This window comes from Lucilia sericata, unplaced genomic scaffold (genome assembly GCF_015586225.1).
Source record: "Lucilia sericata isolate MDLA Ls3-8-SP2 unplaced genomic scaffold, ASM1558622v1 Contig001481F_arrow, whole genome shotgun sequence".
Taxonomy (NCBI): domain Eukaryota; kingdom Metazoa; phylum Arthropoda; class Insecta; order Diptera; family Calliphoridae; genus Lucilia; species Lucilia sericata.
The window spans coordinates 39,892-66,354 of NW_023995409.1; the positions used below are offsets into that span (position 1 = coordinate 39,892).

At 31.0% G+C, this 26,463-nt stretch overlaps 2 protein-coding genes across 2 annotated transcripts; both read right to left on the minus strand.

The window, feature by feature from the left end:
• Positions 1-36: 36 nt before the first annotated feature.
• Positions 37-4,616, minus strand: LOC119611565. The gene is made up of 5 exons (XM_037967205.1): positions 4,390-4,616; positions 4,189-4,302; positions 486-769; positions 321-431; positions 37-258 (listed from the first exon to the last, which is right to left on the minus strand). Exons 1-5 carry the CDS (start codon positions 4,486-4,488, stop codon positions 75-77), a joined length of 792 nt encoding a protein of 263 aa, XP_037823133.1. The 5' UTR covers positions 4,489-4,616; the 3' UTR covers positions 37-74.
• Positions 4,617-9,026: 4,410 nt separating this feature from the next.
• LOC119611566 lies at positions 9,027-12,804 on the minus strand. The gene is made up of 5 exons (XM_037967207.1): positions 12,658-12,804; positions 12,511-12,588; positions 9,738-9,857; positions 9,451-9,610; positions 9,027-9,247 (listed from the first exon to the last, which is right to left on the minus strand). The coding sequence occupies exons 1-5, from the start codon at positions 12,721-12,723 to the stop codon at positions 9,027-9,029; spliced, it is 645 nt and encodes a 214-aa protein (XP_037823135.1). The 5' UTR covers positions 12,724-12,804.
• Between the last annotated feature and the right edge of the window lie 13,659 nt (positions 12,805-26,463).

Genomic DNA, 26,463 nt, shown 5'->3' on the forward strand with positions numbered 1-26,463 from the left:
TAAGTCTCCATACTTGTTCGAATGTATTTAATTTCATTAATGTATGCATTTTCAAATCCAAATTTATTTCAATATCATTTTCCTAAATTGTTAATTTCCATTTCCATTTGTTCAATATATTCATGTATGGGTGTTGATATTAAATCCAGTATGCTTTCCGAGCATTCTTCCTCATAATGATGACATTGATCATGTATACCATCTATTTCTGCTTGATAGTAAGCCAAGGGTAAATTTTCATTTTTGGAGGTAGTAGGACTAAAATATAAGTAAAAATTGGAATAATGAAGTATTTAAAATAATTATTGTCTAAAACTTACGAAAACATTATATGTATTAAATTGCCCAAGACACCGTTTATTTCTCCCAATTCCGAAGCATTTGTCTCACAAATTAAACGCAACAAACAGGGCTCACCCTCAAAGCCACTTCTACAAAGACAAATTTTCTAAATTTAGCAAATCTAACATACTACCTACGCTTACCTTTCAAATTTATCTATCAATATATGATAGAAATGTGTTCTTGTCAGTAGCGAGGGTATTTCTCTACGTTTCCTGCCTCTTTTTCTTCTATTATTCGATTCAGTTTCATTTCTGTAGGGTGTTGTAGTGTTGTCAATATCATTTTCCTCCATAATTTCTTCATTATCAACTTCAACATCTTCGACAGTTTCTTCCTCTGATGATGACGATGTACAATTTGTACAATCTTTGCCACTATTATATCTAGCTGCATCTTCGAAAAGATCTTCCTCTTCTACGCCTATCTGTTAATAAAAAATTTTAATTAGAGATTTTGGATTTTTTTAAGCAAAACGATAAATATTAGACAAATGCGTGTATTTTTTTATGATACTTTAAAATCAGATTTTGAACCTGTAGGTAAACGAATTACACGACTTCTTTATAAATCATAAGTTCAAGCGACTCTTTGGAACTAGTATTTTTTTAGTGGGTGAAGGAATATACTAGAGACTTATAGAATAGACTATAGCACTAGACTATTAGACTAGACTATAGACCTAGACTATAGACTAGACTATAGACTAGACTATAGACTAGACTATAGACTATACTATAGACTAGACTAATAGAGCTACATAACTAGACTAGAGACTAGACATAGACTAGACTATAGACTAGACATAAGACTAGACTATAGACCTAAGACTATAGACTATAATATAGACTAGACTATAGACTAGACTATAGACTAGACTATAGACTAGACTATAGACTAGACATATACTAGACTATAGACTACTATAGACTAGACTATAGACTAGACTATACTATAGACCTAGACTAAGACTATACTATAGACTAGACTATAGACTAGACATAGACTAGACTATAGAGAGACTATAGACTAGACTATATACTAGACTATAGACCTAGACTATAGACTAACTATAGACTGACTATAGAATAGACTATAGACTAGACTAATAGACTAGACATAGACGAGACTATAGCCTATACTATAGACTATAGACTAGACTATAGACTAGACTATAGACTAGACTATAGACTAGACTATAGACTAGACTATAGACTAGACTATAGACTAGACTATAGACTAGACTATAGACTAGACTATAGACTAGACTATAGACTAGACTATAGACTAGACTATAGACTAGACTATAGACTAGACTATAGACTAGACTATAGACTAGACTATAGACTAGACTATAGACTAGACTATAGACTAGACTATAGACTAGACTATAGACTAGACTATAGACTAGACTATAGACTAGACTATAGACTAGACTATAGACTAGACTATAGACTAGACTATAGACTAGACTATAGACTAGACTATAGACTAGACTATAGACTAGACTATAGACTAGACTATAGACTAGACTATAGACTAGACTATAGACTAGACTATAGACTAGACTATAGACTAGACTATAGACTAGACTATAGACTAGACTATAGACTAGACTATAGACTAGACTATAGACTAGACTATAGACTAGACTATAGACTAGACTATAGACTAGACTATAGACTAGACTATAGACTAGACTATAGACTAGACTATAGACTAGACTATAGACTAGACTATAGACTAGACTATAGACTAGACTATAGACTAGACTATAGACTAGACTATAGACTAGACTATAGACTAGACTATAGACTAGACTATAGACTAGACTATAGACTAGACTATAGACTAGACTATAGACTAGACTATAGACTAGACTATAGACTAGACTATAGACTAGACTATAGACTAGACTATAGACTAGACTATGGACTAGACTATAGACTAGACTATAGACTAGACTATAGACTAGACTATAGACTAGACTATAGACTAGACTATAGACTAGACTATAGACTAGACTATAGACTAGACTATAGACTAGACTATAGACTAGACTATAGACTAGACTATAGACTAGACTATATACTAGACTATAGACTAGACTATAGACTAGACTATAGACTAGACTATATACTAGACTATAGACTATAGACTAGACTATAGACTAGACTATAGACTAGACTATAGACTAGACTATAGACTAGACTATAGACTAGACTATAGACTAGACTATAGACTAGACTATAGACTAGACTATAGACTAGACTATAGACTAGACTATAGATTAGACTATAGACTAGACTATAGACTAGAGTTTAGACTAGCCTATAGACTAGACTATAGACTAGACTATAGACTAGACTATAGACTAGACTATAGACTAGACTATAGACTAGACTATAGACTAGACTATAGACTAGACTATAGACTAGACTATAGACTAGACTATAGACTAGACTATAGACTAGACTATAGACTAGACTATAGACTAGACTATAGACTAGACTATAGACTAGACTATAGACTAGACTATAGACTAGACTATAGACTAGACTATAGACTAGACTAGACTATAGACTAGACTAGACTAGACTAGACTAGACTAGACTAGACTAGACTATAGACTATAGACTATAGACTAGACTAGACTAGACTAGACTATAGACTATAGACTATAGACTATAGACTAGACTAGACTATAGACTAGACTATAGACTAGACTAGACTATAGACTAGACTATAGACTAGACTATAGACTAGACTATAGACTAGACTATAGACTAGACTATAGACTAGACTATAGACTAGACTATAGACTAGACTATAGACTAGACTATAGACTAGACTATAGACTAGACTATAGACTAGACTATAGACTAGACTATAAACTAGACTATAGACTAGACTATAGACTAGACTATAGACTAGACTATAGACTAGACTATAGACTAGACTATAGACTAGACTATAGACTAGACTATAGACTACACTATAGACTATAGACTAGACTATAAACTAGACTATAGACTAGACTATAGTCTAGAGTATAGACTAGAATATAGTTCAGCCTGTAGACTAGACTATAGTCCAGCTTATAGACTATACTATATTTCAGCCTATAGACTATACCATAGTTCAGCCTATAGATACTCTATAGTCCAGACGATAAACTAGATAATAGTTCAGACTATAGACTAGACTATAGTCCAGACTATAGATTAGACCATAGACTGGACCATATACACAAAACAATAGCCTAGTTTAGACTAGATCATAGTATAGGCTTTAGACAAGACAATAGTCTGGACAATAGACTAGACAGTAGCCTACTCTATACTATATGCTAGACAATAGCGTAGTCTAGACTATAGACTAGCCAATTGCCTTAATATTAATATTATTTAATACTCCACCTAGGCTGCTCTAGTAGGTTCGTTGGTGGTTTTCAATTCGGTTAGTTCGCATGTCTTAGTTTCGATTTACACCAAAATCTTTGGTAAATGTTTTTAGGTCCATTTTTGTGTAACGGAAGGCTCTTCTTACTTTGAAGTAGAAATTATCAAATTTGAATTGAATTTTAAATTTTGGTCTATTAGATAGCTGCTAGAAGGCCCTGAAAACCCGGTTTAAATAACAAATCTCTGATTCACAATAATCATGCTTTATAATTGTAACATATGCAAGCCATTTATAATTTACATCAGTTTTTTTTTTAATTTTCAAATACAAAAATAACAAAAAAGAGAAAGTATTTTATCACCTAGTACACCAAGAACTTATGATCTAACACAATTCGATTAAATTGAGAAACATTCTCAAAAATATACTTAAGATACTCACCGCATATGGTGGTAAATTCCAAGTCTCTGGTAAATTATAATTTGCTTCGAAATTATACGAAATGAAAACATTACGATGAGGTAAATCTAAAGGTACCGCAATGGCAGCAAATACCTTTTAATAAAAACAAAAAAAAAAATGTATAACAATTTTAAATTATTTAACACAAACATACGAAAAACTACAATTGCAAAATCTTACACCATAAGCACTGTTTGAGGGAAAGAATAGAGCATTATGCGATAATCTAATATAACAACAAAATATCACCAGAGTAACATATATTTTTAAAAATTGCATTTTAATCTTAGTATTTTTTTTAATTTAAACGTAAAATTCTTATTTTTTTTTTAAATAGTTATTTGTAATTTTAAAAATTTCGAACTACAATTTCTTTTTCTTTTTTCTTCTACAAGTGGTGTTAAGTCTTTAACTTCTTAAATAAAACTAAACTAAATGTTTTGCATTGTAATTTGTTAAAGCTTTTAAACGCCTCAATAGACGATGTGTATCAGTTTAATTAGAACATTTTTACGTTTTTTTTTCGTCTTTAAATTTGAATTTGAATGAAAGTGTCTGTTAATTAGCAGTGTCAATAAATAAAAAAACGGTAACTTTTATGCGTTAAGCTTGTGTCCATTTGTTGTTGTTGCATTTCTTGAACAATGTTGAACAATGTATAACAATAAGTATAAAAATAAAGTTAAAAGTTTTTGATGTTAAGTGAACTGGAAAATTTTTCTATTGATTCTATTTGTTTAGGGTTTCCCATAATGTGACCTTATTACTAAAGTTACTTCGAATACAATATGATAACTTTTTCAGCTTCTTCATATAGATCACAGTTTCTAATTGATCACAGATATTGACAGATTTTGCTCAACACAAAATCGAGTTTTGGTTGAAAATAAAAGTGATCACAGATTTTCATCCTTTTGCTCCTAGCTCTATTAGTTTAGCCAGAAAATGGACTTTTAGTTTTTCACCACAAAATCGAGTTTTGGTTGGAAATAAAAGTGATCATAGATTCTCATCCTTCTGCTCCTAGCTCTATTAGTTTAGCCAGAAAATGGACTTTAAGTTTTTCACCACAAAATCGAGTTTTGGTTGGAAATAAAAGTGATCACAGATCTTTGTCCTTTTCCTCCAAGCGCCTTTAGTTAAGACACAAAACGGACTTTTAATAAAAGTGATCGCAGATTTTCATCCTTTTGCTCCTAGCTCTATTAGTTTAGCCAGAAAATGGACTTTTAGCTTTTCACCACAAAATCGAGTTTTGGTTAGAAATAAAAGTGATCACAGATCTTTGTCCTTTTCCTCCTAGCGCCTTTAGTTTAGCCAGAAAACGGACTTTTAGTTTTTCACCACAAAATCGAGTTTTGGTTGGAAATAAAAGTGATCACAGATTTTCATCCGTTTGCTCCTAGCTCCATTAGTTTAGACACAAAATGGACTTTTAGTTTTTCACCATAAAGTCGAGTTTTGTTTGGAAATAAAAGTGATCACAGATTTTCATCCTTTTGCTCCTAGCTCTATTAGTTGAGCCAGAAAATGGACTTTTAGTTTTTCACCACAAAATTGAGTTTTGGTTGGAAATAAAAGTGATCACAGATCTTTGTCCTTTTCTTCCTTGTGCCTTTAATTTAGCCAGAAAATGGACTTTTAGTTTTTCACCACAAAATCAAGTTTTGGTTGGAAATAAAAGTGATCACAGATTTTTATCCGTTTGCTCCTAGCTCCATTAGTTTAGCCAGAAAATGGACTTTTAGTTTTTCACCATAAAATCGAGTTTTGGTGGGAAATAAAAGTGATCACAGATGTTCATCCTTTTGCTCCTAGCTCTATTAGTTGAGCCGGAAAATGGACTTTTAGTTTTTCACCACAAAATCGAGTTTTGGTTGAAAATAAAATTGATTACAGATTTCATCCTTTTCCTCCTAGCGCCTTTAGTTTAGCCAGAAAGTGGACTTTTAGTTTTTCACCACAAAATCGAGTTTTGGTTGAAAATAAAAGTGATCACAGATTTTCATCCTTTTGCTCCTAGCTCTATTAGTTTAGCCAGAAAATGGACTTTTAGTTTTTCACCACAAAATTGAGTTTTGGTTGGAAATTAAAGTGATCACAGATCTTTGTCCTTATCCTCCTAGCGCCTTTAGTTTAGCCAGAAAATGGACTTTTAGTTTTTCACTACTAAATCGAGTTTTGGTTGGAAATAAAAGTGATCACAGACTGCATGATCAAGTAAATGAAGTTTTGTATTAAGAAAACGTTTTTGTTGTTATTTTGTATTAATATTTTTCTAGTTTTTATTAATTTAATCTCTAAACTTTTTTCTGTTTATAATTTTAAAAGTAATTATGATCTTCGTCATAATAATCCACATAATTTTGTGTTGGGAAATTCTCATCATTATCACTTCCGTCATTATAACTCAATAGCAATTTATCTGAAAACCATACGATTCACAAAATGTTATTTTTAACGTATTTTAAACTTACCCTCAGTTAAATGTTCCTTTAAGTGTTGAAAACGTGGATCATTAGCTAACTGACGTATAATTTCTCTCAGAAGATTCTTATCAATTTGGCCTTCATAGCCAGGCATAGACACACCACCTAAGTCTTCGTCATAGCTTCTGAATATATCATAGCTATTGCTCATTCCACCATAGTCACCACAACTGCCAGCAAGAGCACCATAAGAAGCTTCATCCTCATAAATGTCGTCATTTAGCATCTGATATTCCAAGTCCACGTCATCGTACACCATATCGTTATTGTTTAAACCGAAACGTTCTAAATCATGCTTTATTAACGGAATTTGTTAATTATTATTAATTTGGTTTTTTCACCTTTTACTCACCTCATTTTCTATGACAAAATCCTTAAAAGCTGCCCAAATTGGTGTTGTCATACAAACAAATTGTAGCAGCATGTAAAGTTTATACCCCATGGCCGTTAAATGTTGAATGTGTTTTTTTATAATGAGGGTTTTTCAAATTTCTTTATAATTAGTTTTGTTTTTTCATTTTGATGGTATTTTAAGATAAACATCAGTTTTTCATGGATAATTTAACATATGAAATGGATCTGTTTTTTCCACAATAGAAGGGCATAAGTAAAATTTACAAAAAAATGGTTTATTTATCAATTAGTTTTTGCTTGATTAATTTATTTAGAAGATGATTCAGATAAGGTACTCTTTGAGTGTTGTTGAAAGCAATACATAGGAACACAGATATTCATAACAAGTATTGAAATTTCACAAGAAGTAAAAAAGTAATGACGACCATACCCTACTATATCCGAACCTACAATTGACCCAAGTATTTAGTCTTGTCTATAGTCTAGTTTCTAGTTTATAGTCTAGTTTCTAGTTTATGGTCTAGTTTCTAGTCTATAGTCTAGTCTATAGTCTAGTCTATAGTCTAGTCTATAGTCTAGTCTAGTCTATAGTCTAGTCTATAGTCTAGTCTATAGTCTAGTCTATAGTCTAGTCTATAGTCTAGTCTATAGTCTAGTCTATAGTCTAGTCTATAGTCTAGTCTATAGTCTAGTCTATAGTCTAGTCTATAGTCTAGTCTATAGTCTAGTCTATAGTCTAGTCTATAGTCTAGTCTATAGTCTAGTCTATAGTCTAGTCTATAGTCTAGTCTATAGTCTAGTCTATAGTCTAGTCTATAGTCTAGTCTATAGTCTAGTCTATAGTCTAGTCTAGTCTAGTCTAAAGTCTAGTCTATAGTCTAGTCTATGTCTAGTCTATAGTCTAGTCCATAGTCTAGTCTATAGTCTAGTCTATAGTCTAGTCTATAGTCTAGTCTATAGTCTAGTCTATAGTCTAGTCTATAGTCTAGTCTATAGTCTAGTCTATAGTCTAGTCTATAGTCTAGTCTATAGTCTAGTCTATAGTCTAGTCTATAGTCTAGTCTATAGTCTAGTCTATAGTCTAGTCTATAGTCTAGTCTATAGTCTAGTCTATAGTCTAGTCTATAGTCTAGTCTATAGTCTAGTCTATAGTCTAGTCTATAGTCTAGTCTATAGTCTAGTCTATAGTCTAGTCTATAGTCTAGTCTATAGTCTAGTCTATAGTCTAGTCTATAGTCTAGTCTATAGTCTAGTCTATAGTCTAGTCTATAGTCTAGTCTATAGTCTAGTCTATAGTCTAGTCTATAGTCTAGTCTATAGTCTAGTCTATAGTCTAGTCTATAGTCTAGTCTATAGTCTAGTCTATAGTCTAGTCTATAGTCTAGTCTATAGTCTAGTCTATAGTCTAGTCTATAGTCTAGTCTATAGTCTAGTCTATAGTCTAGTCTATAGTCTAGTCTATAGTCTAGTCTATAGTCTAGTCTATAGTCTATAGTCTAGTCTATAGTCTATAGTCTAGCCTACAGTCTAGTCTATAGTCTAGTCTATAGTCTAGTCTACAGTCTATAGTCTAGTCTATAGTCTAGCCTATAGTCTAGCCTATAGTCTAGTCTATAGTCTAGTCTATAATCTAGTCTATAGTCTAGTCTATAGTCTAGTCTATAGTCTAGTCTGTAGTCTAGTCTATAGTCTAGTCTGTAGTCTAGTCTATAGTCTAGTCTGTAGTCTAGTCTATAGTCTAGTCTGTAGTCTAGTCTATTGTTTCTACTGTTGTCTAGTCTATTGTCTAGTTTATAGCCTAGTCTATAGGTGAATTTTAAGTGAATCCCCCAGATTTAGGTTATACACTCAATAGTTTTCTTTAATTCAATCATTTATTTATTAATACATCTGTAACTAAATTCTATTCTAAAAACTAATAATTTATAACAATTTAACTTATTTATTAAATAATTACACTTGTGCGCTCGCACATTAAGCCATGGGCATGGGTACGTGAGGTAAAGGGTTACATTGCTGGGCAAAACTTTTAGCCAAATTACAAGAGTTTTCATTTTGTTGCCACATCTCTGGGGGACAGTGTAGGAAGGTTTCAGCATTAACACAACCATAAACCATACTGGCATATGGAGAACAGCCCAAGTCAGTTAATTTCGAAAACATTTTTATGCCTTTGGCCTGCATATTTTGTTTGACTGAAGAGAAATGAAATTAATGAAATGTTAAAGGAAAGATAGACAAAATACAACAACAAAAAAAGAGGAATTAAAACAAAAATTATAAAGATAATAAATTCATAAGGAAGAAATGAGGGTATAAAATGGCACAAGTGGGTGGTGTATGGGAAGGGATAGAGTGTTAATACATTACATTTAAGTAATACACTATTCATACGCACTGTTGGTCAAGCATGTACGAAAGGATTCAACAATTGTTGGCACAATAACCCTGTCACGTTGTTCGATATTTGTTGTCAAAAACTTTTGAACATTTTCAATATGTATATCTCCATCAGCCTGTAGGGAATTCGTTTCACGATAAATACATTCCGGATAACACTGCAAGGAAATTAAACAAAAAAAGAATAAAAGACAAGATAAATATAATTTAAATGTCTTCTTGCAATTTTCTTAAATATTCTATAGAAATTTTTACTTGATATATTTCTTTTTTTAAATAACTTACCACATGTGCATATGTTGGATATTTATCATTGTGTGATTTAAAAGATATTATTTGTTTATGACATTTTTCAATTGCATCGCCCATATTTATGGCAGGTAAACGACAACACTTACTGATGTCCTGTTTGGGAGAAAAACAGAGAATTCAAACAATCAAAAAATGTTTTAAATGAAAGTATATTGAAATATTGTTTATATATTAATATTTGTGTGTGTGTCTCAATTCTTAAATAAATATACGAAAGTGTGTGTTTTATAATATTGAAAATATTCTACTCCATCTGGCCCCATCATATATGTATTGACATATGTTTAATTTAATATATTTCATATATGTTATGGTTGGTTTTAAATTGTGATGTGTTATAATTCATACAATATTTTTTGAAAACATGTAATTTTTTTTTATCAATTTTCTTTTTGATCTTCCATGTACTATATATTTGTCTGCTATAAACATTATAAACATTTTTTATCACATTATCTCAACCTCCACTTCCTTTTCCAGAAGTCTTGAATAATACCAGACATCTGGCAAATACCATGTATCTAATTATATAACATTATAGACTGATTTATAGATGATTATAATGTATTATATAACATAATAACACGATTATAACGTATTATATAACATTATAATACGATTATAATGTGTTATATAACATTATAATACGATTATAATGTATTACGTAACATTATAATACGATTATAATGTATTATATAACATTATAATACGATTATAATGTGTTATATAACATTATAATACGATTATAATGTGTTATATAACATTATAATACCATTATAATGTATTATATAACGTTATAATACGATTATAATGTAGTATATAACATTATAATACGATTATAATGTAGTATATAACATTATAATACGATTATAATGTAGTATATAACATTATAATACGATTATAATGTAGTATATAGTATTATAATACGATTATAATGTAGTATATAACATTATAATACGATTATAATGTATTATATAACATTATAATACCATTATAATAATTTATATAACATTATAATACCATTATAAAGTATTATATAACGTTATGATACGATTATAATGTAGTATATAACATTATAATAGGATTATAATGTAGTATATAACATTATAATACTATTATAATGTATTATATAACATTATAATACGATTATTATGTACTATGTAACATTATAATACTATTATAATGTATTATATAACATTATAATGTGTTATATAACGTTATAATACGATTATAATGTATAATATAACATAATACAAATTAAATGTATTATATAACATTCTGAAACTATTATAATGATATATAACGTTATAATAAGATTATAATGTATTACATAACATTATAATCCGATTCTAATGTATTCTATACAGTTATAATTCAATTATAATGTTTTTTTGATATTATAACGCTTTATAATGTTTTCGGTAATATTTTAATTTGAACATAATGTATTATGTAACACTACAATCCAATTATAATAAACTATTTAACATTATAATCCGATTGTAATGTGTTCCATAACATTATAATACAATTATAATGTATTATAAAAGACTATAGTCCGATTATAATGTATTCTATAACATTATAATTCGATTATAATTTATTCTGTAACATTATAATACGATTATAATGTATTCTGTAACATTATAATCCGATTATAATTTATTATTTTACTTTATAATGCAATTATAATGTATTTTGTAATATTATAATCGGATCTTATGTATTATATGTCATTATATTTCAATTATAATAAATTATTTAACTTCATAATCCTTTTATAATGTATCCTTATACGGTATAATCCTATTAGAATGTATTGAATAATATTAAAATTTCGTTATAATGTATGCTAAAACATTATAATCCCATTATAATGTATCCTTATACATTATAATCCGATTATAATGTATTCTGTAACATGGTAATCCTATTATAATATATTCTGTAACATTATAATTTGATTATAATTTATTCTTTAACTTTATAATGCAATTATAATGTATTATGTAATATTATATTCTGATCTAATTTATCATATGACATTATATTTCAATTATAATAAGTTCTTTAACATTATAATCCGATTATAATGTATTCTATTGCATTATAATCCAATTATAATCTATTATATAACATTATAATACGATTATAATGTATTCTGTAATGTTATAATCCTATTATAAAGTATTCTATAACATTATAATCCGATTAGAATTTATTCCTCAACTTTAGAATCCAATTATAATGAACTTTGCAATATTACAAATCGATTATAATGTATCATATGAAATTTAAATCGATTATATTCATTATGTTCGATTATAACATATTTTATCAAATTATAATGTGATGATAATATATTTTGTATAATTATAATGTACTCCATGAGATAAAGTTCCTTGCCTGACTCCTTTTAAAAAATTGTGTCTCTACTATTGATTACACTGTCTTTGGAGGAAGGAGATATAAATAATTAAATACACATTGTTTGTTATTACTTTCATTGTAGATTGATAAAAAAAAATGAAATAGAGTGGTTGCAAATGTCAATTACATTTAATTAAATATAAAAATTTACATTTTTTACAAAAAAAAAATACAATAACTAACGATATTGCAACAAAATCTGCAACAACTGTTGCAAAATAATAGGAAAAAGTATAAAGTTAGATAAACTTTCAAATTAATATAACATCAATTTAAGGATAAAAAGAAAAATTGTAAAAATCTATTTTAAACTTACAAAATTATCAAATTTTGGTGGTTGGGAACAGTTAAACGAACCCATAGATATTTCCTCAACAGCTGCCTCCGTACAGCACTAACCATATAGAAAAAAAATAACGATTAATAAAATCTTTTTTAAAGCTTTAACACCTTCTTTACTTACAATTCCTATAAAAGCATTCAAAAATAGCAAAACACCTAATTTCCAAACACTTTGAGTTGCAAACATTTTTGTTTTTTTTTGACACACAAACTCAACGTACACCAACGACAATGAACAACAAACTTAAACTAGAAACTTTAATTTAGAATTTAGTTTTTAAATAAAAGTTAAACGTTTTTAATGTTTTTTATATATAGAATTTCCCAGCGCTTGAATGGTATGTCAAGTGGAAATTTCAATGATATTTTCCGTTTATGATGATATCATCGTCATGATGGAGATAATAAAAGAATATAGCTTAGGGATGAAACATTGTTTTGGAAAATATTAAATTCATTTTTTTTAAAGGGGGTAATAACCTGGTGTTTAAGTGGCGGTTTTAGTAAATGATACTAACTTAGTATGAGATGAGTTGGTGATTTAGTGAAATAATGTTTTCAGTTGGAGAATGATGGACTTAATGTGTATCGTAATAAAAGTCATAGGGTGTTGTTTTAAAAAGATTGATTTTTTAATTTTTTTAATGATTTTTGGAGACCTACGCAGCTGTACTAATTTAAATGAAGAGGACCTGTAGTCTATGGACTGGTCTATTGTCTAATCTATGCACTAGTTTACTGACTAGTCTTTGGACTAGCCTATGGACTAGTCTGTTGACTAGCGTATGGACTTGTCTATGACTAGTTCATTGACTAATCTTTGGACTAGCCTATGGACTAATCTATGGACTAGCCTATTGAGTAGTCTACGGACTAGCCTATTGACTATTCTATGGACAAGCCTATTGAGTAGCCTATGGACTAGCCTACTGACTAGTCTATGGACTAATCTATTGGATGGTCTATTGACTAGTCTACTGACTAGTCTATGTACTAATCTGTAGACTAGTTATTGACTAGTCTACTGACTAGTCTATTGACTAATCTATTGGCTGGTCTATATACTAATCTGTGGACTAGTCTATTGGCTAGGCTATGGACCGGTCTATTGACTGGTTTATCGACTAGGCTATTGACTGCTTTGTGGACTAGGCTATTGACTAGTCTATTGACTGGTTTATGGACCAGACTATGTACTATGCTATTGACTAGGCTATTGACTAGTCTATTGACTAGTCTATTGACTAGTCTGTTGACTAGGCTATTGACTAGACTATTGACTGGTTTATGGTCCAGTTTATTGTCTAGGCTATTGACTAGTCTACGGACTGGACTATTGACTAGTCTATGGACTAGTTTATTGACTAGACTATTGGCTAGGCTATTGACTAGGCTATTGACTAGGCTATTGACTAGGCTATTGACTAGGCTATTGACTAGTCTATTGACTTTGCTATTGACTAGTCTATTGACTAGTTTATTGACTAGTCTATTGACTAGCCTGTTGACTAGGCTATTGACTAGTTTATTGACTAGTCTATTGACTAGCCTGTTGACTAGGCTATTGACTAGACTATTGACTGGTTTATGGACCAGTCTATGGACTAGGCTATTGACTATTCTATTGACTAGTCTATTCACTTAGCTATTGACTAGTCTATTGACTAGTTTATTGACTAGTCTATTGACTAGTCTGTTGACTAGGCTATTGACTAGACTATTGACTGGTTTATGGACCAGTCTATGGACTAGTTTATTGACTAGGCTATTGACTAGGCTATTTACTAGTCTATGGACTAGACTATTGACTAGTCTATGGACTAGTTTATTCACTTAGCTATTGACTTAGCTATTGACTAGTTTATGGACTAGTTTATTGACTTAGCTATTGACTAGTCTATTGACTAGTTTATTGACTAGTCTATTGACTAGTTTATTGACTAGTCTATTGATTAGTTTATTGACTAGTCTATTGACTAGGCTATTGACTCGTCTATGGACTAGTCTCTTAATTAGTCTGGACTAATCTCCAGACTTATCTGTCGACTAATCTATTAACTAGTCTATGAACTTATCTATAGACTAGTCTTTTAACTAGTTTTTGGATTAGTCTATTGATTAGTCCATGGACTAACTGACTAGTCTGTTTACTAGCCGTTGATCTAGGCTGTTGACTAGTTTTTGAAATAGTCTATTGGCTAGTCTTTGGAATAATCTATTGACCAGTCTATGGACTTAGTCTGTTGACTAATCTACTGACTAGTCTATGGACTTGGCTGTTGACTAATAGAATATCTATTGGCTGGTCTATTGACAAGTTTATGGACTAGTTTATTGACTAGTCTATGTACTAGTCTTTTGATTAGTGTATTGAATATTGACTTGTATAATATGTAGTCTATGGACTAGACTATTAAGTGGTTTATGTACCAGTCTATGGACTTGTGTGTTATCTAGTCTATGACATAGTCTGTTGACTAGTATGTCGACAAGTCTATGAATCAGTCTACTGATTAGTCTGCAGACTAGTCTATTGACTAGTCTATAAGCAACGCTTATGACAAATATATTGATTAGTCTGTGGACTAGTCTCTGAACAAGTCTATGGACTAGTCCATTAAATATTTTATGTATGGACTAGTCTATTGACTGCTCTGTAGCCTATACTAGGCTCTAGTCTATGGAATAGTATATAGTCTATAAAGTAGTCTTCTGGAGTCTATAGAAATAAAAATCGTAAATTTAGACCTTCTAGTCATTCGGTGATATCGTTATCTAACTCCTCCTTACGCACTACCCTTTAACTAACAGCTCTCTAATCCATTCTATTGTTTTTATTTGCCAGTAATACCCAGTTAATTATAACCAATTCATGTACTTGAAAGTTGAGTGTAACTAATATCACAAATAAACCTGTTTATTCAAAGCATATTTATTTTTCTAAAAGGGTCAACATTTTTTTTTGTCAACATCATCACCAACTCCATCATGGTAATCGTCATCATGATTGTCAGTATTGTGTCAGCAACATTTAGCATTCAAATAATTATCATAGTCCAAAATATCTTTACCCAACCGCCCCCACCTGTAAAAGTGTTGAAGGTTGATCTGTGTCTGCTGTATTCAAATAATTTAATGCCTCATTTAAGCCGAAAAGTTCTGCTGATTTAGCTTTTGTTTTGGTGAATTTTTATTTGTGTTGCTTCGCATTTAAATGGTCGTATCAAATGTGACTAATTTAGAATTGAACGGTGCAACAGATACATATTTACTAGATGAATGGATAAGATTAGATGACAGGTGAAATTGAAGGTTGTTAGTAGATGTCGTTAGGTGGGGGAGTTTTGGTTGCAATTTAGTTTTGTTGAACTGTTATATAGATGAGTTATCTCTGTTTAATTTTTAGGTTATTATGTCTATTTTTGTATGAAATTAAATAAGAGGAAAGTTAATGTGAATATTTTTACAGTAAATGGTTCTAATCATATGCAACTGCTTGACTTTCTATTAATTTTAAAAGTTAAATGATTTGACCTTGAATTCGATGGTTCATGGCACCACAAACTTTTTGCCAATTACATTCTGTTCAAAACACACGCTCTCATCATTCAATAAAAATTAATGTTTTGACTAAAATCTATTGTTTTGATATCGATTACATAACAGTGTCAAACGCAATAACTTTTTAAAAATATAAACAAGGTAAAAGGTCGTGTATTTCCGACCCTGTTATACCCTAGATCTATTTAGTTTATATGTATAGAGATATTTGTAAGAGATAAAGGAAAACATCGGTATGTTAAGAAATAACGAGGCTGCGAAGATGTAATTCTACAGATTGAAATCAAAACCTCTGCTGAACTTCTACGACCGCACAGGACATAAGTCTAAAATGAGTCCTACGGGGAAAATTATTGTTTAGTTACCGAAAGGTGGCAACTCGAATGATTGCAACTACTGGAGAGGAATTACACTACTTTACGATATATAGATATAAGCAGGCATAAAACTGGGAAGGCTTCAAATTGAAATAAAGAATAGTCCAAGATATGATTAGGCAGGATTTCGGCCGAACAGGAGCTGCGTGAACCAGACCAAACCCCTACGCATTATAATAGAACCATCCCTAGAATGACGTACTTTCCTGTATCTACTGTTCGTAGATTTCAAGAAAGATACCATCAGATGGACTGCTGAATGAAGAATAAAGGGAAAAAACTGGAATCATCACAGTTATGTACGAGGAACTGCGTGGACCAGACCAAACCCCTACGCATTATAATGGAACCATCCCTAGAATGACCTACTTTCCTGTATCTACTGTATCTAGAGATTTCAAGAAAGCCTTCGATACCATCAGATGCCCTGCCAAATGTAGAAGGAAAAGTGTAGCCCAGAAAACGAGTGACGGTACTAAGAGAGGTACTAAAAAGCAAATCGGAGGACTCAAAAATATCCAGATGAACGAGACTTAGAATATTCAGGAAATGTTTAAAGTCAACCTTATTAGTATCGACTTTTCATTTAGTTAAAAGTCGACTTTTTGCATTTTATGAAAAGTCGATTTTTCGACCTTTTTCATTTAATTAAAAGTCGACTTTTAGACTTTTCGACTATAAGTATTTTATAAATAGTCGACTTTTTCCGACTTTCGACTTTTTTCGACTTTTTCCGACTTTTTTCGACTTTTTCCGACTTTTCGATTTTTTCGAATTTTTGACTATTTTCGACTTCTTTCAACTTTTTTTCGACTATTTTTTGACTTTTTTCGAGTTTTTCCGACTATTTTAGAGTCTTTGACTTTTTTTACACTTTTTTAAAATTTTCGACTATTTTTGACTTGTTTCTACAATTTTTGATTTTTCGACTTTTTTCGACTTTTCGACCATTTTCGACTTTCTTCGACCTTTTTCGACTTTATTCGACTTATCGACTTTCTTCGACTTTTTTCGACTTATCGACTTTCAGACTTTACGACTTTTCGACTTTTATTAGCAAAGTCGACTTTTCGACTTTTTCCACATACGATAGTCGAGTTATCGACTTTTTTGGAACAAAATAGTCGACTTCGACTTTTCGACTTTTTTCGACAAAAAGTCGATTGTTCGATTATTCGAAAGTCGATTTATAGAACCCTAATTCATGATGTTCAGACCTAAAAACATCAGCAATGCGGATCTCTAGCGGACCTTAACAACGAGGGCTAATTTAAATAAAACGTAGATAAAACTGAGATAGATCGGTCATGTTATTAGAAAAAATCCTGTCAGAATAAGAAGAATGGTGTTAGAGTGGAATCTTAAAGAAGCCGTGATCGGCCAAAGAATACTTGGAGACGCATGATATAAGAAGAACTAGGATAGTGCAATCGTAGCTGTAGCAAATTTTATAAGATGGGGGAAATGCAGAATAAAACTCAGATTCCGAGTCGTTATAGATAGCAGAGTCGATTATGCTATGTCCGTTTGTCTGTCTGTCCGTCCATCCATATGTCCGTCTATCCGTCTGTATGTCCTTGCATTTAAATAACTATTTCATTGATTTTGTCCTTGTCCTTTTTGCACTATTCTTTTGTTTTTCATAAATCTGCAAAACTTAATCATATCCACTAGATTTTAACTTTAATAAAAAATTTTCCATAATTTTTCCATATATATTTTTCTCTCTATTTAAAGCCATTTTTCATCTGTATTCAAAAGATTTAAGAGAGAAAGTGTGATAAAAACTTAAATGTCAATATTTGTTAAATCCTTTACTGTTTTTATAACAAATAAAATAGAACTTGAACAAAAAACGAACTAAAAAAAAAAACATTAAATCACTGACCATTTTATGAAACTGGAAAATTTGTTTAAATATTTGTTAACAAATATTTAAATAACACATTTCAAAATTTTTTTTACATGTTAAGGTAGATTTTACTTGAAATGAAATTTAACATTTTTGGTTGAGTGTTTGAAAAGGATGTTAATTTTCAGGGGGTTCAGAGTATTTAGGATTACATATAAAATTCATTTAAATGCAAGTTAAATCTTGAAGTGTAAAAAGTTAATTTAAAGAGAAAAATATATCATATTTTTAGGAAATAAATATAAGTACTTTAACATTTTCAATAGTTTTGAATAAAAGGTTTCTGGTAAATTTTAGTAAAACTTTTCTTGGAAACAGTTAAATAGTTACTATAGTTTGAAGAAGTCATTAAGACGAAGTATAAGGAATAAAAATGTTATGTGATTTCCGCATGTTCTGTTCTAAATCTTAATAAGGAATCACCTTATAACGTTATCTTTATCTTTTTCTTTTTGAATTCTGTAAATCAATTACATGTTTTGTATGAGTACAAAATAAATTAATGTAATAATCTCGTAAATGAATTTAATCAAGCTTAAATAATACTCATACCGGTATATGTGTTTGTACTTAAGATAATACAGACAAGGATTTTTATATTAGACGGGCTCCGAATCACGTGCTTTCAACTGGCACTCAGACTAACAGACGGACAGATGCATGTTGACTTTGACTTTTCGTTTGAAAAACATTGAAATATTGTTCAAAGATCCACAAGAGTCTGGACTATAGGCTAGGCTATGTCTGGAGTATAATCTAATCTGTAGTCTGAACCATAATCTAGTCTATAGTCTGGACTATAGTCTATAGTCTGGACTATAGTCTAGTCTAGTCTATAGTCTGGACTATAGTCTAGTCTAGTCTATAGTCTGGACTATAGTCTAGTCTAGTCTATAGTCTGGACTATAGTCTAGTCTATAGTCTGGACTATAGTCTAGTCTATAGTCTGGACTATAGTCTAGTCTATAGTCTGGACTATAGTCTAGTCTATAGTCTGGACTATAGTCTTTCTATAGTCTGGACTTTCAACTGGCACTCAGACTAACAGACGGACAGATGCATGTTGACTTTGATTTTCCGTTTGAAAAACATTGAAATATTGTTCATAGATCCACAAGAGTCTGGACGATAGGCTAGGCTATGTCTATAGTCTAGTCTATAGTCTGGACTATAGTCTAGTCTATAGTCTGAACTATAGTCTAGTCTATAGTCTGAACTATAGTCTAGTCTATAGTCTGAACTATAGTCTAGTCTATAGTCTGGACTATAGTCTAGTCTATAGTCTGGACTATAGTCTACTCTATAGTCTAGTCTATAGTCTAGTCTATAGTCTAGTCTATAGTCTAGTCTATAGTCTAGTCTATAGTCTAGTCTATAGTCTAGTCTATAGTCTAGTCAATAGTCTAGTCTGTAGTCTGGACTAGTCTAGTCTGTAGTCTGGACTATAGTCTAGTCTGTAGTCTGGACTATAGTCTAGTCTGTAGTCTGGACTATAGTCTAGTCTGTAGTCTGGACTATAGTCTAGTCTGTAGTCTGGACTATAGTCTAGTCTGTAGTCTGGACTATAGTCTAGTCTGTAGTCTGGACTATAGTCTAGTCTGTAGTCTGGACTATAGTCTAGTCTGTAGTCTGGACTATAGTCTAGTCTGTAGTCTGGACTATAGTCTAGTCTGTAGTCTGGACTATAGTCTAGTCTGTAGTCTGGACTATAGTCTAGTCTGTAGTCTGGACTATAGTCTAGTCTGTAGTCTGGACTATAGTCTAGTCTGTAGTCTGGACTATAGTCTAGTCTGTAGTCTGGACTATAGTCTAGTCTGTAGTCTGGACTATAGTCTAGTCTGTAGTCTGGACTATAGTCTAGTCTGTAGTCTGGACTATAGTCTAGTCTGTAGTCTGGACTATAGTGTGGACTATTGTCTGAATTATAGTCTAGTCTATAGTCTGGACTATAGTCTAGTCTGTAGTCTAATCTATTGTATGGATTAAATTCTAGCCCATAGTGTGGACTATAGTCTAGCCTATAGTCTAGTTTATAGTCTGGACTATAGTCTAGTCTATAGTCTGGACTATAGTCTAGTCTATAGTCTGGACTATAGTCTAGTCTATAATCTGGACTATAGTCTAGTCTATAGTCTGGACTATAGTCTAGTCTGTAGGCTGGTCTATAGTCTAGTCTATAGTCTGGACTATAGTCTAGTCTATAGTCTGGACTTTAATCTAGTCTATAGTCTGGACTATAGTCTAGTATGTAGTCTGGTCTATAGTGTGGACTATTGTCTGAACTATAGTCTAGTCTGGACTATAGTCTAGCCTATTCTAGTCTATAGTCTGGACTATAGTCTAGTCTATAGTCTGGACTATACTCTGGTCTATAGTCTGGACTATACTCTGGTCTATAGTCTGGACTATACCCTAGTCTATAGTCTGGACTATACTCTAGTCTATAGTCTGGATTATAGTCAAGTCTATAGTATGGACTATAGTCTAGTCTATAGTTTGGACTGTAGGCAAGTCTATAGTCTGGACTATAGTCTATTCTATGGACTGGAATGTAGTCAGTCTACTGTCTGGACTATAGTCTAGTATATAGTTTGGAATATAGTCTAGTCTATAGACTGGACCATAGTCTAGTCTGGACTTTAGTATAGTCTTTAGTCGGGACTATAGTCTATTGTATAGTCTAGTATATTTTATTCAAAAATCATATCACCCTAATAATCATATAAATTTATCTTCACCTATATTTATCTTAATATAAACATAAGTTAATCACCTAAACTTTGAGGTTCTTTGTAACGAAATCTTATATAAAGTAATGACGTAGGATATACATACATATAATGATAACGTATATAAGATTGTTGTTATTCATTGCTGTTATAAGTAAATTTATTATGGTCTATAATAAATCTTATGGAATCGTTTTGTGTCAAATTGTTTTCTTGCGAAATCGATTAGTTTGACAAAATATTACATGCAGGTATAAGAATGAAACTTAAAAGGACAATAAGATACAATCACACATGCACACATATTGAATTGACAAATACCCACATAATTTTTGGTGATACCCAACAAACATATAGAGGTTCGATTAAAATTGCAGAAAATATCTTGAATAGAATATTAGTTAATATCATTCGATATTGTATGCTGGGTATCGATTTGTAATGTTTTGTATGTATAAGTTTCTGTTCATATATCACGGTAGTGAAAATTTGACACCACATAACTGATATGATTTTTTCGCTCAAGATGTTATGATGTCAATTGACTTATCTATAACGCTGAATATGATTGATAAAGTTATTTCAAGTTCCAAAAAACAATATGGTTATGTGGTATCAACTTTTCACCTATCGATATGTGTTTGTACATGTAGTATGTTTATGCTAATTGAGATGTATGATGTTTGACAAACTGAAAGTTTAAACGTTATTACAATGATGACATTATATTACGTAGATTTTTCACAATAATTGGCAATAAATACAAAATGTCATCAAATAATTTGTACAGATTGTGTAATTCAATGTTTCAAAGAAATACGAATATGAATTTTGTCTTACTGGATAGTTGAAAATGTCATCTCGTTTTTGAAGTTTTAGTTTTAAGTAAAAGGTTTATCGAGTCAGTAGAGATTCCCAGTGATGTCCCAGTGACATCTTAGTGTGATATTGAAATAATGAGGGAAATAATTCTTCAACTTCTTCAAATTTGAAGTGTTGTCGACTTATTTACTTACTTACTTACTTACTTACTTACTTACTTACTTACTTACTTACTTACTTACTTACTTACTTACTTACTTACTTACTTACTTACTTACTTACTTACTTACTTACTTACTTACTTACTTACTTACTTACTTACTTACTTACTTACTTACTTACTTACTTACTTACTTACTTACTTACTTACTTACTTACTTACTTACTTACTTACTTACTTACTTACTTACTTACTTACTTACTTACTTACTTACTTACTTACTTACTTACTTACTTACTTACTTACTTACTTACTTACTTACTTACTTACTTACTTACTTACTTACTTACTTACTTACTTACTTACTTACTTACTTACTTACTTACTTACTTACTTACTTACTTGCTTGCTTGCTTGCTTGCTTGCTTGCTTGCTTGCTTGCTTGCTTGCTTGCTTGCTTGCTTGCTTGCTTGCTTGCTTGCTTGCTTGCTTGCTTGCTTGCTTGCTTGCTTGCTTGCTTGCTTGCTTGCTTGCTTGCTTGCTTGCTTGCTTGCTTGCTTGCTTGCTTGCTTGCTTGCTTGCTTGCTTACTTACTTGCTTGCGTGCTTGTTAGCTTGCTTGTTTCCTTGCTTGCTTCCTTGCTTGCTTCTTCGCTTGCTTAACAATTTCACTAATAACCTGTTTTCTTTTTCTTTCAGCTTTCACTCAATGACATGACATCACAAGGTAAGTGTTTTGCAAATGTATATATTTATATTGTTATATGTTCATAATTCCTTATATAGTACATTACCTATAAGCTGCTAGGTAATATATTGTTGTTATCCAAATAGTTTCTACTTGTTCTTACGGGGGAAAGTAAATTATTTTGTTTTATAAATTAAAACCACAACATGTTGCAACTTGTATTTTAATTAAATTGCAATTTACAACTTATTCATTCAATAAGGTTTTCATTATAGTTGCAAGTGTGTGACCAATGTAAATTTATTTTACAAAATTAACTTTTGTTTATGACAATATCATGTAAATAACAAGATAAACAGAAACAATAAGAGATATAAGTAAATATTTTCATTACACCGACTTAAATTTAAAATTAATATTTCTTCAAGATTTTATTATTTTTCAGAGAAAATTTCTGAAATTTCTTAAATTATTTTTCTTGTACTTTTAAGTGAATGTGATTTTCTTTTTTTTTCCAATTTTAATATTACATCATTTTCTAGTCTTTAATTTTTTATTATATATTGCATATAAAAAAGAAAATTAAAACGTTTTTGATTCCATTACATTAATATTGTGTGTTTGCATACATGTGTAGTTCCGGTACATTACATACATACCGTAAACGTATATGTGTATTTGTATCCTGTGCGCTTAATATTTGTCAGTTGTTGAACATTTTTTTAACCAACAAACACGTTTTCAATTAACTTTCTATAGCAACAAAGTATAAAAAAAAAAATGAGCAAAAAATACATTAACGATGCAAAATCCGCGCAAAATAGATACTACATGGTTTGAAAAGTCTATGAACTTAGAATATATATATATATATATATATATATATATATATATATATATATATATATATATATATATATTTTTTCAATTATTTAAATAATTGTAAGAATTTTCCATATGTTAAGGAGAGAAATGTATTTTACTCGTACATTTCTGTAGGTTAGCCAGGATTCTAGAGTGCTAGCTGTATCTACTTTACTTTAAGGCTGCTATTTTTAGTCGTGTTTTAGCACTAAAACTTCTCAATTCATATTGAACGGAAAAAAACTGAACAATGACATAATAATACTGCAAGAAAGAAATACGAATATAAAATGTTCCGCTAAACATGTGGACATGAACTCGAGGAGGAAATCGTGCAACAAAACAAAAATATTTTTGGAACAGTAGTGGGCAATTTTGATACCCTGTAAAGCGTATCACATAGAGAGCGTTCTGCATCAATCAAAACATATAGTCTATTGTCTAGTCTAGTCTATAGTGTAGTCTATAGTCTAGTCTATAGTCTAGTCTATAGTCTAGTCTATAGTCTAGTCTATAGTCTAGTCTAAAGTCTAGTCTATAGTCTAGTCTACAGTCTAGTCTATAGTCTAGGTCTATAGTCTAGTCTATAGTCTAGTCTAGTCTACAGTCTAGTCTATAGTCTAGTCTACAGTCTATAGTCTAGTCTATAGTCTAGTCTATAGTCTAGTCTATAGTCTAGTCTATAGTCTAGTCTATAGTCTAGTCTATAGTCTAGTCTATAGTCTAGTCTATAGTCTAGTCTATAGTCTAGTCTATAGTCTAGTCTATAGTCTAGTCTATAGTCTAGTCTATAGTCTAGTCTATAGTCTAGTCTATAGTCTAGTCTATAGTCTAGTCTATAGTCTAGTCTATAGTCTAGTCTATAGTCTAGTCTATAGTCTAGTCTATAGTCTAGTCTATAGTCTAGTCTATAGTCTAGTCTATAGTCTAGTCTATAGTCTAGTCTATAGTCTAGTCTATAGTCTAGTCTATAGTCTAGTCTATAGTCTAGTCTATAGTCTAGTCTATAGTCTAGTCTATAGTCTAGTCTATAGTCTAGTCTATAGTCTAGTCTAGTCTATAGTCTAGTCTATAGTCTAGTCTATAGTCTAGTCTATAGTCTAGTCTATAGTCTAGTCTATAGTCTAGTCTATAGTCTAGTCTATAGTCTAGTCTATAGTCTAGTCTATAGTCTAGTCTATAGTCTAGTCTATAGTCTAGTCTATAGTCTAGTCTATAGTCTAGTCTATAGTCTAGTCTATAGTCTAGTCTATAGTCTAGTCTATAGTCTAGTCTATAGTCTAGTCTATAGTCTAGTCTATAGTCTAGTCTATAGTCTAGTCTATAGTCTAGTCTATAGTCTAGTCTATAGTCTAGTCTATAGTCTAGTCTATAGTCTAGTCTATAGTCTAGTCTATAGTCTAGTCTATAGTCTAGTCTATAGTCTAGTCTATAGTCTAGTCTATAGTCTAGTCTATAGTCTAGTCTATAGTCTAGTCTATAGTCTAGTCTATAGTCTAGTCTATAGTCTAGTCTATAGTCTAGTCTATAGTCTAGTCTATAGTCTAGTCTAGTCTAGTCTATAGTCTAGTCCTATAGTCTAGTCTATAGTCTAGTCTATAGTCTAGTCTATAGTCTAGTCTATAGTCTAGTCTATAGTCTAGTCTATAGTCTAGTCTATAGTCTAGTCTATAGTCTAGTCTATAGTCTAGTCTATAGTCTAGTCTATAGTCTAGTCTATTAGTCTAGTCTAGTCTAGTCTAGTCTATAGTCCTAGTCTATAGTCTAGTCTAGTCTAGTCATAGTCTAGTCTAGTCTAGTCTATGTCTAGTCTAGTCTAGTATAGTCTAGTCTATAGTCTAGTCTATAGTCTATAGTCTAGTCTAGTCTAGTCTATAGTCTAGTCTATAGTCTAGTCTATAGTCTAGTCTATAGTCTAGTCTATAGTCTAGTCTATAGTCTAGTCTATAGTCTAGTCTATAGTCCTAGTCTATAGTCTAGTCTATAGTCTAGTCTATAGTCCTAGTCTATAGTCTAGTCTAGTCTAGTCTATAGTCTAGTCTATAGTCTAGTCTATAGTCTAGTCTATAGTCTAGTCTATAGTCTAGTCTATAGTCTAGTCTATAGTCTAGTCTATAGTCTAGTCTATATTCTAGTCTATACTTTAGTCTATAGTCTAGTCTATAGTCTAGTCTATAGTCTAGTCTATAGTCTAGTCTATAGTCTAGTCTATAGTCTAGTCTATAGTCTAGTCTATAGTCTAGTCTATAGTCTAGTCTATAGTCTAGTCTATAGTCTAGTCTATAGTCTAGTCTATAGTCTAGTCTATAGTCTAGTCTATAGTCTAGTCTATAGTCTAGTCTATAGTCTAGTCTATAGTCTAGTCTATAGTCTAGTCTATAGTCTAGTCTATAGTCTAGTCTATAGTCTAGTCTATAGTCTAGTCTATAGTCTAGTCTATAGTCTAGTTATAGTCTAGTCTATAGTCTAGTCTATAGTCTAGTCTATAGTCTAGTCTATAGTCTAGTCTATAGTCTAGTCTATAGTCTAGTCTAGTCTATAGTCTAGTCTATAGTCTAGTCTATAGTCTAGTCTATAGTCTAGTCTATAGTCTAGTCTATAGTCTAGTCTATAGTCTAGTCTATAGTCTAGTCTATAGTCTAGTCTATAGTCTAGTCTATAGTCTAGTCTATAGTCTAGTCTATAGTCTAGTCTATAGTCTAGTCTATAGTCTAGTCCATAGTCTAGTCTATAGTCTAGTCTATAGTCTAGTCTATAGTCTAGTCTATAGTCTAGTCTATAGTCTAGTCTATAGTCTAGTCTATAGTCTAGTCTA